The sequence below is a fragment of the Balaenoptera physalus genome, assembly GCF_965194825.1.
Source record: "Balaenoptera physalus genome assembly, chromosome: 2".
Lineage (NCBI taxonomy): Eukaryota > Metazoa > Chordata > Mammalia > Artiodactyla > Balaenopteridae > Balaenoptera > Balaenoptera physalus.
In genome coordinates, this window is record NC_138883.1 from 120,976,989 (window position 1) to 120,991,054 (window position 14,066).

General features: G+C 44.9%; 1 protein-coding gene across 4 annotated transcripts in view; it reads right to left on the minus strand.

Moving 5' to 3' along the window:
- Positions 1-14,066, minus strand: part of TMEM266 (transmembrane protein 266) — a 137,983-nt gene that overhangs the window by 81,614 nt on the left and 42,303 nt on the right. For all 4 annotated transcript variants that reach the window (XM_082452635.1, XM_082452632.1, XM_082452634.1 and 1 more), the window contains 2 exons: positions 4,238-4,368; positions 1,572-1,760 (listed from right to left, as the gene is read on the minus strand). In XM_082452635.1, the coding sequence (XP_082308761.1) occupies positions 1,572-1,760; positions 4,238-4,275 (227 nt within the window). In that variant the 5' untranslated portion in view covers positions 4,276-4,368. The remainder of the gene's footprint in view (positions 1-1,571; positions 1,761-4,237; positions 4,369-14,066) is intronic.

Here is a 14,066-nt window from a genome sequence, read left to right on the forward strand (position 1 = left end):
GGGCCTGATTCAGAAGCAAATGGAATGACAAAGCAGGGACTCTGCCTTCTCCAGTTCAGGCTAAGGAGTGGTGCCCCCAAAGCCTGGACCACCTGTGGTGCGTATGCCTACAGGGTGCAGGTGTGGATAGGGTCTGGAACTAGATCCTCCAAGGTCTTCCCGCTTCTTTCCTTGCCTTCCGACTGTAAGCTTGAAAAGAGCCAAAAGGTGGCGCTGGTGGGGTGGGAAATGAGTCCATGAGAATGGATGGGGCAGGACACCAGGCTGCACTACCAATTTTGACCTCCAGAGGGCGGTGGCACAGTAGCCAGGTGCTCAAGGAAGGCTTGACCGCCGACATCACTGGTGGAGCCAAGGACCTGGAGACCTGGAGAAGCTGGCCCTGTGGTCGGATGGTGCTGCCCGTGCTCAGAATGGTGCCACCCTCCGCCAGGCCACCCTGAACTATTTCCAACCCGTTTGCCTATCCTTGTTTCCAATGTCCTGCTGACTCTAAGCACAGTACTTGGAGAAAATTATATTTTCAGAGAAAGCCACTGGGGTGAAGTTTTTGCAAAAGGTGTATGGTTTCACAATTGTTAGGCAATTTATCTTAGGAAGGCGGGGAGGCCCTTCAAAAACACTCACAGGGAATCCAAGCTCTGCAAATTTAATTGTAGCTAAGGCTTCTCATTTGCTTCTAAAATAACCTGGCAACCCTTCGTTTTTATATTCAAAGCTGTCAGCATGTTCCAAAATATTTAGCGGTGGCATCTGAGGAAGGAGAGTAGCCCAGAACTGGCTCCCAAGCTCCTGGCCAATGTTTAAAAGTCTATATCTAAGAGCAACAGGGTGGGGCTGGGGAAAGTCTGACCTGCCCTGTGACCCAAGGACCTGTTCCTGCCCTTGTCCAGCCTGCAGATTCCCCCACGTGAATGGAGGGTGTCACTGCTGTGTCTCCCCTGTCCAGATTGAACAAAGGCATCCAATCTGATTGACCAGTTAAGTAGGGGTAGGTAGGGGCCACTCCTTTGAATCAGGGGCCAGCATATGCTATTTGTCCTCACTGGAAAAAGCAGCAGAACTTTTTAAGGTCTGCAAAGCTCCCGGCTGAATGGTGCTAAATTCCCTCCCACCCTTAGCATGTTACTGCACACATGCTTTCTTCCCCATCTCATCCCTGGTGAAAGAAGACTTGATAAAAGGAAAGTACATTCTAAATCCATTCTTTATAGGTGCTGAGACCTTGGGTGAGTCACACTAAATCCTGTTGGTCTCTTGATTCCCAGGTGTCCAGATTGGGGGTTGGATGGGCTATTATGGAGTGTGACAGCCTTTAATTTTATAATTCCCTGAGTTCCAAGCAAATGTCACTTAATAGGCTGTCTATCAGTGACAGGTATTTTCTGTGCCCACAGCCTTTTTCTGAGGAAACAATGTCTGAGGAGAAGAGCTGGGGTGGCCTGATGTGAACTTCTGGTCTCTTACTATTCAGTATCTCTCATCTCTGGGCTGCCTCGCTGGAGGTACCCATGGAAACCCAGGGAGTTATGCAAGAGATGTCTTAGCTACTCAACGGTACAAACACCTACCCTTCTCTTTGGTAATCTTCGTCCAGATTTGACAGGAGCTGCGAGCCCGCCATAGAGAGGTCAACCGCAGCCAGGGGCAAGTCCCGATAGGCAAAGTTCACCAGCTGCACGGGAGCAATGCTCTTGGTTTCTTCGTCTACTTGTTGGGAGATGATCTCAACTTCGGAAGTTCCTCCTTCTGTGGCAGGCCTGAGTTGGGGATGGTAACAGGGCAGAGACATCCCTCAAGAACAAAATGATTTTTCCATTCCCCAAGGAAAAGACGGAGAATGCACCAGAATCTGTGCTGGAGGAGGGCAGGGGAAGTGCGAGGTCACCATTCTTCCCCGCTGGCCAACCCAGGGACTGGACTGAGGCCCTACCAGCCACATCTCCCTCACCAGCTGGGGAAAAGTGGAAGCATGCTCAGATCTTAAAATATGAGCTTTGGGGGGCAGGGTCCTTCATCAAAGGGAGGTAAAGACCTAGATGGAAACTCTGCCAACCAGCAAAGCCAGGACTTAGACTTTTAGGCTTCTCAGTAACTAGACTTTATGTTGGAGTAATACATTCTTTTAAATTGTCTCCCGTGTTTCTTTGTAAAGGTCCTCGGGAATGTTTCTACCATCTGTACCACAACAGAGAAGAGAGGTGTTTGTTCACAACTGGATGTACTGCTGGTGCTTGGGGAGACGACCTGGAGGCCTGTAGGGACCAAGTGAGCCTTGGGGCAGTGAGGACAGGAGGAGCCAGCTGTTCTGGGTGCCACTCCCTTCCTACTTAAACTGGTCCTACTACAGCTCCCTTTATAAGGTTGACAGTAGGAAATGGGGGTCACTTGAACAAATGTCTGAGGGGTTTTGGGTCTCCTACTAGGTTACCGTCAGGCTCACCTAGGGCACTGCCAGTAACCCACAACTCCATTGGCATTACAGGGCATCTCAACCAGAGGCAGGACTACCTCCCAACCCACCAGAGGTATTTGGCAATTGGTGGAGGCATTTGTGACTGTCACATTACCAAAGGAGGTCACTAATGACATAAATAAGAAAGGGGACATTACACATCCTGCGGTGTGTTCAGTAACTAAGAACTCTTCTTCCCAAACACCAACAGCTACACTGTGAGGAGATGGTGGGCTGGGTCATCTTCCTGTAACTTCCTGGGCTGCCATCTTTGGTTCCCCCAACACATCCTTGACCCTATTTCATCTTGTAGAATCTGAGGGGCTGGGTCTTGTGCCTCTGGCCAAACAGTGGAGAGGAGTAAAAATTAAATATTTGAGGGAACACTGAGAGGCCAGTTGTAATGCGGCCCAGCCTGCGATAAACTGTTCTGGGGCTCTGGTGCCGATTCCAATGCTGACTTCTGTGGACCTCCTCTGGGGCCTCAGTTTCTCCAGCTGAAGCATGAGGAGGTGGAATAGAGGCTCTACTCTTTCTCTGTGATCTGACATGGATGTGAGAAATATGGAGCAGGTGGGAGGGGCTCTGGAGTGATAAGTTCCTACACTTGGCTGGACAGTTCTACATTCTAAACTTTTCCAACCACCATTGAAAGCTAACCAATAATACACAGTGGCAGTTATCCAGAAAGTGTGGAACTGAATCTGCCTACTTCTCTTTTGCTTGAATCATCCCAGATAATTGAGGAAAAAGTGGGATTTTTCTTTGAACACCACAGGTTGGCTGCCTGAACTACCTGAATTCACCAAGTAATTTCCACTGCCCCACTTCTCTTTTGTAGGCCTTATTTAAACCTTAGCTCTTTGCTACCTGTCAAGCACAGATAATAGTACTCATCATGGTGTGACATTTACAAAATGACTCAAGATCTTCAGACAGAACAGTCACAGGATGTGAAGCTTCTGTGTTTCTCAACAATTGAAATAAAAGTGTGGGTGTTCATGGGGGGAATCCTGGCTCTTCCAGATGTTTCCCAAAAAGTAGATGCTGGGTCGAATTTGTTCTTTTGGAAACTATGGACTGCCAAACTGAACATGTAGAGCTTTCTGATCAATGAGATGTTCATGGAGGGCTGGGGTGAGTTTCTGAAACTAACAGGATGTGGCTCTGAGAAGCATGGAATAAGCTACACCTGCCTTCCTGCCTTCTGTTCCCTTCTTGCCAATGGTCATAGTGGTCCAGCACCACCTCTGGCCGTGGATCATCTCAGCGGGAGGAGACAAGGCCTCCTTTAGGGGGAATGAAGGTCTCACAGTTATAGCCTGAGTATTGGGACTATTCCCTGGTCTTGAATATGAAGAACAGTATGGTGGACAACACGTATCAGTGGCTCTGTTCTGCACCCCTCACTTTGCCACATGACTTTGGAGCTTCCCATCAAAAGGAAGAGTATATTTCCCCACCCTTGATGCTGTGTTCAGTCATGAGACTTGTTTCGGCCAATCTGATATTAGCAATCCCACTGGATTAGCAATGGGATTACAATCCCAGTTTTGGATTGCAGAATTCCTCTGCCTATTTGAACTAAAAAATGAGATGACATGAATAAGGTAACTCTGAGAAAAAGTAGATTTTAACACATTATTTTAATGTCAGGCTCAAGGACAAAACCACCTAGAGCCCCTCCATCTCTACAGAGCTGGGGAAGGAGCTACTGGCTGTACACCCAATCCTGATGTGCCAACTCAGTATCCACAGAGAGCAGATCCCAAGGCTACTTACTGTGGACTGGTCATGTTGAAAGATGCAACCAGAGCCATGGGTTTTTGGGTGTCTAGTGGGGCTCAGCTGTCTCGAAGCCTGACGTCAGCATGTCCAAGCGTGGGTTCTATAAGGCATACAAATGTGGTGCCCTGAAAACAAATAATTGAATAGTAGGAATTTATTACACTCAGATGTCAAACCAAAGTCCTCCTAAGCGCATCTAAAAATGGAAGCCCTTAGAACTTTCTTCCATATAGACTTTCCTTCAAAGTAATAGTGAACAGATTCCTACCATTACCTATGGCGGATAACAATAGGCAGAATTTCGCTCTTTTTCAGAGATGAAGAAACAGGCCCAGAGTGATAAAGTGACTTTTCTGTGTCACACAGAGATGGCAGAGAGCCAGGTTGGACCACAGCTCTTTCTACTAAATAGACAAGGAAAAACTAGGGTAACTTTATACTTCAGCTTTAGGAATCTCAAAAATAAGGTTTGTCTCAAAAATCTCATTTTCCGGGCTTCCCTGGTGGCGCAGTGGTTAAGAATCTACCTGCCAATGCAGGGGACACGGGTTCGAGCCCTGGTCCAGGAAGATTCCACATGCCACGGAGCAACGAAACCCGTGAGCCACAACTACTGAGCCTGCACTCTAGAGCCCACGCGCTGCATCTACTGAAGCCCGCGTGCTCTAGAGCCCGTGCTCCACAACGAGAGAAGCCACCGCAATGAGAAGCCCATGTACTGCAACGAAGAGTAGCCCCCGCTCGCGGCAACTAGAGAAAGCCGCGCGCAGCTATGAAGACCCAACACAGCCAAAAATAATAAATAAATAAAAATAAATAAATTTATTTTTTAAAAAAATCTCGTTTTCCCAGAAATTTCTTTCTCCCGAGATTTCCCTCTCCTCTGGTAGTTCTGTCTCTCCACTCTTCCAGGCTTTCCTCTCTTCTTCCCAATTGGGTCTCTCCAGGAGACAGGCAGCACACCCTGGAGCCAGCCTGCCTGTGGTCATGAGTGAGGAGATAGATGGGCCCCTGGGCTGGACAGCTGGTGTCTGTCAAGTGGAGTAAAATGGAAGCTTTGTTCTCACCCAGACGCTCCAAGGACAAAGCTAGTGGCAGAAGCTGAGCTCTGCTGAAGTAAAGAGATAAGATGACCACTCCTGAGGTCAAGAAAAATTTCCCTGTCTACACATGCGCAGGAAGGCTCCTTGGGGGTCAAACAGGGAGGGGGCGTCACCCCATAATAAGTGTGGACATACCCCCACAGGCCTCTGTGGTGGGATCCATCCTAGCAAAAAGTTGTGCAAAAAGTTGGGGAGGGTCCCAGGGCCAGTCAGGTGTGAAAAAAGAAACAAGATACTTGGCCAAATGTAAACAAAGACCAGAAGGACTGCCCTATATAAGTGATTTCAATCACCTCTTTACTGCGCTCCTTATTCAGGACGCCTGCACTCCTCTCTGGGTGTGTATTTCTGCCTTGCTTCTGACTTAGATAAATAAACTGTTTCTCTCTGTGCTCTACCATACAGTTGTGCTGTGCCTCTTATAATAAACTTTGTATCTGTTTTGCAGTTTTTGCCTCCTTGAGACGTTTTTGCTTTCAAAGGAGGTAAGAACCAGGGAAGCCCCACCAAGGTGGGCACTTTACACGCTACACAAGGTATTAGCTCTGTGGAGAATATACTAGGAAGGTCTCTGCTTCCATGGACTTTCCAGTCCAGCTGGGCAGGCAAGTGTGAAACATAAAAAACTCCAAAAGGGCTTCCCTGGTGGCGCAGTGGTTGAGAGTCTGCCTGCTGATGGAGGGGACACGGGTTCGAGCCCTGGTCTGGGAGGATCCCACATGCCGCGGAGCAACTAGGCCCGTGAGCCACAATTACTGAGCCTGCGCGTCTGGAGCCTGTGCTCCGCAACAAGAGAGGCCGTGATAGTGAGAGGCCTGCGCATCGTGATGAAGAGTGGCCCCCACTTGCCGCAACTAGAGAAAGCCCTCACGCAGAAACGAAGACCCAACACAGCCAAAAATAAATAAATTAAAAAAAAAAAAAATCTCCAAAATTTTTGGGTACCCTTAGCAGTGAAGAACAAGTAAAACTTGATAAATCTATATTTATAAAAAATAAACATCAACTCCTATACTAATATATTACGGCCAATATAAAATATATATAAAAAATAGAAATGAAAGTGATTTAATTTTAATTTGACTTTTTAGGAAGGAAAATTTCAAATATAGAGAGTTGTAGGGAACTGTATAGTGAATTTCTAGTTAGTCATCACCGACTTCAACAGTTAACAGCTCAGGGGCAGTCTTCTCTGTATCCTGCCCTTTCCCCACCCCTCATGATTATTTTGAAAGAAATCTCTGACGTCATTTCATTCATCTGTAAATGTTTCAATACATAGTTTTAAGAATAAGGATAAGGATTCCTTTTAAAAGATGTAACCACAAAACTATCATCACTACTAAATCAACAATATTTTCTTAATATTATCAAATATCCAGGAATTGTTCACATTTCCTTGTTTTTCCTGTAATTTTTAAAGGTTTGATGAATCAGGAGCCAAACAAGGTCCACACATTATGATTGGTTAATATGACTCTTCCGTCTCATTTAATCTGTAGGTTTCCCCCTGTGTCTTACGTTTTCCATGCAATTTGTCGGAAAAACTAGATCATTTGTCTTAGAAAGTTTCCCACAGTCTGGATTGTGGTGATTGTATCTCTTCGGTTTCATTTAACATGTTCCTCTGTCCTCTATGTTTCCTGTAAATTTTAGTCTATAGACTTTAATCAGATTCAGGTGGAACCTTTTTTTTGCAAGACTATAGGCAGTGTCATGACTTCCATTCAGAGACACAGAATGTCTTCTTTTTTTTCTTTTTGTGACATAACAGCCATTGATGGTTGCCTCCTAGATCCATTAATTCATTAGGGCTTGCAAAAGGATCATGCTATGATTTCATCTTTCCTTCTTCATTTATCAGCTTCTATGAAGAAAAACTCCCCCTCATCAACTATTTGATTAGCCTAAGGTACAGTTCATATAGAAAAGGAAGGATTAAATGCTTAACTTTCCCCCCTTTATTTATTGGTTTTCAAAATAATCTTCCAAAGTTAATCAACAAGGTGTTGTTGTTGTTTATTTTCCACAGTGTCACGGTTTTAAACACTCACTCAGCAGGGGTTGAGTAGGGGGAACAGGCTCGCTGGAAACAGGGACGGCAGTTTCCTGGAAGGAGATGTGGGAGTGGGGAAGAAATGATTGGCATCTCCAGTACAAGGCAGAGATGACGCAGGAGAGAGGGTTAAAATCATATTTGGAAGGACAGTGAGTGGGCTGCTTCAGAAGTTTTGATCCTTAACAAGTAGCACACTTTAGAAGGCAAGATGCCTTAAGATGATGTTTTGTAAAAATAGTATTTTCCAAAGGAAAGAACGCCCAAAGCACAAGCCTAGCGTGAAGCAGGTGTAGTCTAGCACTCTATAAATGAACATCTGAAGTGCAAACCTGCTGTCTCATAAACCCGGTAAAAGCAGAAGAGAAAACCTGTTTTGGATTTACTGGGTCTGGCAGTGGTGGGGAGCAAGGTTGCTTTTTAAACTTTAGTACAATTCCAGTCCTTTCCACTTGTTGCTCATGAGTCTGTCTACGTAATTTTCCAAGACCATATTTGCTTGCTCCAGCCAGATCTGCAAAGTTCAAGAGGGCATCCTAGGAACCTTAGAGCTGAAAAAGGCTTCTAAGATCAAGTAGTCAGTTCCCTGACCTACCAGGTGAGAAAATCCATAATTCAGCTCACCTGTCCCCGGGGTGACCAGGTCTATTCTTCATCTCTTACTAGAGTGACAGCCCCCTTGGCATACGTGACCCGCTTTCATATGCATTGCATTGGTTACCAAACCTGGTTTCACTGTGAATCACCTGGGGGCCTTCTGGGAAATATAAATTTATAGGTTACACTACAGAAATGCTGAATCAGAACTCTGCAGCTGGAGTTTGAGAATCTTTTTAAAGTTCCCCTGGTGTTTCTGACATGCAACCATTCCAGTTGACCCTCAATATCAGTGGTCTTACACTTTCCATTGCAACTGAATCACCTGGAAGGTTTATGAAGACACAGATTCATAGCCTTACCCACGAAATTTCTAATTTAGTGTGTCTGGGGTGGGAGCTTGAGAGTCTACATTTTGAAGAAACCCCAGGGGATAATGATTTGCTGATCCACAGACCACACTCTGATCTTCTGATTCAGAAAGTTTGCTTGACGTAATAAAGAAGGTATTTTTTCCCAACGTATTTTGCAGATGAAGTTAACTGGTTACAAAGCTAGTGTGGTGGAACTGTCAGCAAAACCTACCCTGGCCAGGCTGAAGATGACCAGATATATCAGTTAGGAATACTTTTATTTGCCAGTAACAGAATATCTGGCTAACAGTGACTTAGGCAGTGAAGACTTTTAATTATCTTACATAGCAAGAGGCCTGGAGGCAGTGGCTCAAAGATATCACCAAGGACCCAAGCTCTTTGCATCTTTCCATTCCCCCATCCCCTGTGTGATGCATTATTCACACTTGTTGCCTGTGGTTGCAGAATGGTTGCTGCAGCTCCAGCTTGCACATCCTCACAGTAGCTCCCAAACAAGAAAAATAATCAAAGGCTTTCTCCTCACGAAGCTTTGATCTTTTATTCAGTCAGCATTATCTCTCCAAGCCCTCTAGTCAACATCTGATGTCTCTTGCACAGAGCGGGGTCACACGGCTGCAAAGGAACCGAGGACAACACACAGCTGGCCAAGGGAGTAAGGAGTGATATGAGAGCCTAGACTAATCGTGATTCATCCTTTGGAGCTGGGCATATTGTTTCCATAAACAAATCTCAGTTCTCTTAGCAAGCAAGGACAGGATATAACCAATTGTCTGCCAGACCAAGTTTGGACACTCCGCTGAATAAGTTTCCTGGGTCTCCAAACAAGACTGGCCAAGTGTTGGTAACTGGTCGGCAGGGGATGTGAAAGATGTGTTCTTACCAAACCTTGGGGCTCTTTTAGTTAGAGAGCATTGCATGTGTGTGGGGTTCAGTTTTGACATCCTAAAGCTCGCTGTAGAATCTGCTCCTAGGGAGAAGCCGCTGAGCACAGGCACCTTTCACAGACATGATGTTCCACACCCCCAGGAGGAGAAGGGTGATTCTTATGCTAGAAGAGAAAGGTTGGTGTATAACAACACGAGGTCATCCTTGTTGTTACCCTGACCCATTCACACCTTGCTCCGTTAACAAGAAGTGAAAATGAAGAAAATCAATCATGTCTCTGAGCATTCTCCCACTCTCATCTCCAGTCCACTGCACAATCCTTAGTGGCTAAGCAAGTGGGCAGGGAGCGCACAGTGGCTCTCTTTTCTAGGTGCGGCACAGTCTCCCATGGACCCCTCTTACTTTCTATTGTTTGCTCCTCTTCATTTACACAGCCTCTCAACTATTACCAGTCTCATAAAGCAGGGGAAACACAAAACGAGATCACACAAAACTAGATCTGAAATTACTCAGGTATTCCGAGAAGAAAACAAAGAGGACCATTATTCTAATCCTTCCCTTCCTCTCGATATGTTTTTTCCTAACAAACACTTCCTTAAGTTGTCCCTGCTGGGACAAAGGACCTACTGGCTCCTCACCCCTGGCTGGCCTGGGCAGGAAAGGATGCCCCCCCAGCAGGCATTCCTCAACCCCAGCCTGATGTAATTTTCCCTCCAGAATTCTGCAGAGCTCCTGGGGAACTCAAATAGCTATGATCTGCAGAAGCACCAACAATGAGCTAGGGCTGCAGTGGCTGCCCTGTTACCCCTACCTTTCGCCTTCTCCGTCCCAGTCGAGCAAATCTTAAGCGTAAACACCGCACTTTGCAAATCTCTGAAGCAATCTTCACCTGTACGTGATGTTGACTAAACATGTTAAGAACCCAGATATAATTAACTTGGCAGTTGAATTCTACATGGCACCAGGCAAGTGACTCTTCTTTGGTAAATGGAGGGAAAAAGTCCTCTTTCTTCAACCCTTTTTGTACTACATATGGTATGATGCAAAAATGACCCCATTCTCACCCTTCCTGTATTTGTCATTGTTACAGACTGAATGTGTCCCTCAAAACTCATATGTTGAAATCCTAATCCCCAACGTGATGATATTAGGAGGTAAGGCCTTTGGAAGGTAATTAGCTCATGGGGAACGAGCCCTCACAAATGGGATTAGTACTTATAAGAAGAAACACAAGAGAGATGACTTCTTAGCCATGTGAGAATACAACCAGAATACCACTGACTGCAAACCAGGAGAAGGGTCCTCACTAGACACCAGATCTGCCAGCACCTTGACCTTGGACTTCCCAGCCTCCAGAATTGTGAGAAATAAATGTGTTGTTGAAGTCCCCCAGCCTAAGGTATTCTGTTACAACAGCCCAAATGGACGAAGACAGTCACATAACTTTCCACTGCCCCTTCACCTGTCACTGGGCTCGGCCATATGACTTGCTTTGTCCACGTAGGCTGGAAACTGTGATGCTTAGTTTTACGTGTCAACTTGACGCATAAAGGGATATTTGGTTAAATAGTATTTCTGGGTGTGTCTGCAAGGGTGTTTTGGATGAGATTAAAATTTGAATTGGTAGACTGAGTAAAGTAGGTTGCCCTCCCCAGTGTGGGTGGGCCTCATCCAATCTGTCAATGGCCTACAGAGAACAAAAGGCTGAGTAAGAAAGAATTCTCTCTCCACCTCACTGACTTTGAGCTGGGGCACCAGCCTCCTGTTTTCAGACTCAGGCTCGAATTTACACTATGGGCTTTACTGGGTCTGGACTTCTCAGCTTCCATAATCCTGTGAGCCAGTTCCTTATAATAAATCTCTTTATTCACACACACACACACACACACACACAGACAATACACATATATATCTATCCTATTGCTTCTGTTTCTCTGTAGAACCCTGACGACCATATCAGCAAACATTCAAAGCACTCATGTGACTGGGACTGCCCTCTCACGTACACATTTCCATGACAGCCTGCATGCCTGGTCACCCCAGCCAAGGACAGCCAACACCAGCTGCCCACCTCCCCTCCCCCCCACCCCCAGGCATGTGAGTTGGATCAAGACCAGAAGAGTCACACAGCTGTGCCCAGCCTAAATCGCAGGCCCACAGACCCAGGAGGTGAATAAAATTTTGGTTTTTTTAAAAAAATCATTCTTTAGTCATTTATTAGCACCTGTTGTGTTCTAGGAAGTATACCAAACATTGGGGTTATCAAGATAAAAGAGATGCACTCAAGAAACTAGTGGGCTAGTGATAAAGACAGATGCATAGATAGAAATTAAAATTCAAAGAGGTGAGAAGAATGAAGCATTACAAAGGAGTGTTTTGAAAGCTGTAAACTTCCTCATAAATATTAGGCAACTAACGACTCCTCACACTGGCAGGTACAATCCTCCTCTTCCTTCAGCCATCTGTTAGGAAAGGTTTGTTTCTTTAAGCCCACCAAGTTTTGGGGGTGGTTTGTTATGTGGTATTATTGTGGCAATAGATCACTGATACATTATAGATAAATGTCCACTGCAACACATAAAATAATACAAAGATGTATATTTTAAAAAAGATAAACCTCTCTCCAGCCTCCATTTTAACCCTCCACTTCTCCCGTGAGGTCTTATGTTAATACCCAGGTGTGGAAATCCTTGCTCAGAATTATGCAAGCATGTACTCACATATATAGGCTAATTTTTGTGGGTTTGTGTTTAACAAAACAAAACCAACTTTGCAATTTGCTTTTATCACTTAGCAGTATATAATGGACATCCTTTCTGATCAATAGGTAAAGATTTACATTTTTTCTAACTTCTTAATTCATATATATACACAGGTACAATATATAATTTTATATAAATTGCTTATCATAAAATTCATGTCTTTAGTGGCACCTGTGTTTTCTTTTTTGCCTGCTTCCCCCTCCCTTAATATACATATTCACAAACACACACCAATGTTAAGCTTGTGTATATTTTTCCTTACTTTTCTTTGTGCTTACACAATTATGCACAAATAAACATCTCATTGTTTGTTTTATTAAAAAAATACATTATTCAAACTTAACTGCTCTTTGCTTTTCATACTCAACAGCGGAAACTATAGAAATTCCCCTCTCCCAAGTCAGGTAGTAAAACTCGAACTCATTCTTTCATTAAAGCTGCATAATATTCCGTGGTATGAATGCTCCGTAATTTAGTTAACGATGTTTCTGTTGATAGGCAGTTTTAGATTTTTTTTTTTTTTTTTGGCCACTGTGAAAAATGCTACAATGAATATCCTTGTATACATTTCATTATGTACTGGTATTTTTATTTGCATGGGATAGATTCCCAGGAGTGAGACTACTGGCCTAAAGAGTATGTATCTTAAATTTTAATAGTTAAAACAAGACTGCTTTGCAAAGGGCTATAGCAATTCACACTCCACAGCAAAGTATGAAAGTTCCCTTTTGAGGGAGCGTCTTAATCATTTGCAAGCTGTTGAGGGTGGCTGTGGACAAAATAAGTCCAAATACTTGCTTAATTATACCCTCTTCTCCATGGGCACTGGAGTGAAAATGGAGGACAAGGGTGAAACCAAAAATAGCAATAGATATCCTTACACCACAAGAAAAGACATAGTTGACTTAGGAACTACCCTGTCACGGTATTTCTATGAGCTGTTTCAGCAACAGTCAATGCCCGAGAATCCTGTTTCCTTCCTTGTGCCATAAACCCTAACCTCTCCCAACCAAACCAACCACATAACCAGTTCCTGGGTTCCCACCCGTGCCCATCTCCTGCCCACCCCCAGGAGTTACAAGCTGTGATCTATGGAAGCAGATCTGACTTCCCTGGGAATGAGGACAGGAGAGCACCACAGTGGAGGGGGCGACTACAGGAAATTCTGGTGCCACTTTCTAACAGTTTCCAGTAATATTTGGGGCACTAACCTATATATTGATATAGTTGTTAAAAACCTATATATTGATATATAACCTATATATTGATATACTTACTTGTTTAGACTCTTGCTAAAATTCTTCTCCTTTGATAATGATTTTTATCTAGTTGGTCAGGAACTATATCTAATTTAAGCCTGCTATATTTCCACCCACACTCTCTGCCAGCTTAGAAGTCTAAATGACATGGATCTCCTCAGGTGTACCTGCAAGGGCAGGTCCAATCATGGGAGAGACTAGGACCAACCCCATCCTTGAGGGGCTTTCTCCAACGTAGCTGTTCAAGGGGAGGTAGGGGGACTTCCCTGGTGGTCCAGTGATAAAGAATCTGCCTTACAATGCAGGGCACATGGGTTCAAGCCCTGGTCTGGGAAGATCCCACATGCCGCAGAGCAACTAAGCCCGTGCGCCACAACTACTGAGCCCGCGTGCCACAACTACTGAAGCCCATGTGCCTAGAGCCTGAGCTCTGCAACAAGAGAAGACACCACAATGAGAAGCCCACGCACCGCAACGAAGAGTAGCCCCCACTCGCTGCAACTAGAGAAAGCCCGTGCGCAGCAACGAAGACCCAACAACGAAGACCCAATGCAGCCAAAAATTAATTAATTAATTAATTAATTTAAAGAAAAGTGGGGGGAGGTAGGGAGCTGTCAGGAACCAAAGGGTGACCTTTGTCCCACTTCCAACAGGACAGGATGTCCTTCGAGTTCAGTGGAGAGAGCCCAGCCACAGCCTTACTCTGAGGGGTGAGGTCAAGGGAGTCTGGCTTCTGGGACCGTGATTTCCAGAATAAAATTCACAGACGCTAAGTTGGCCCACCTCA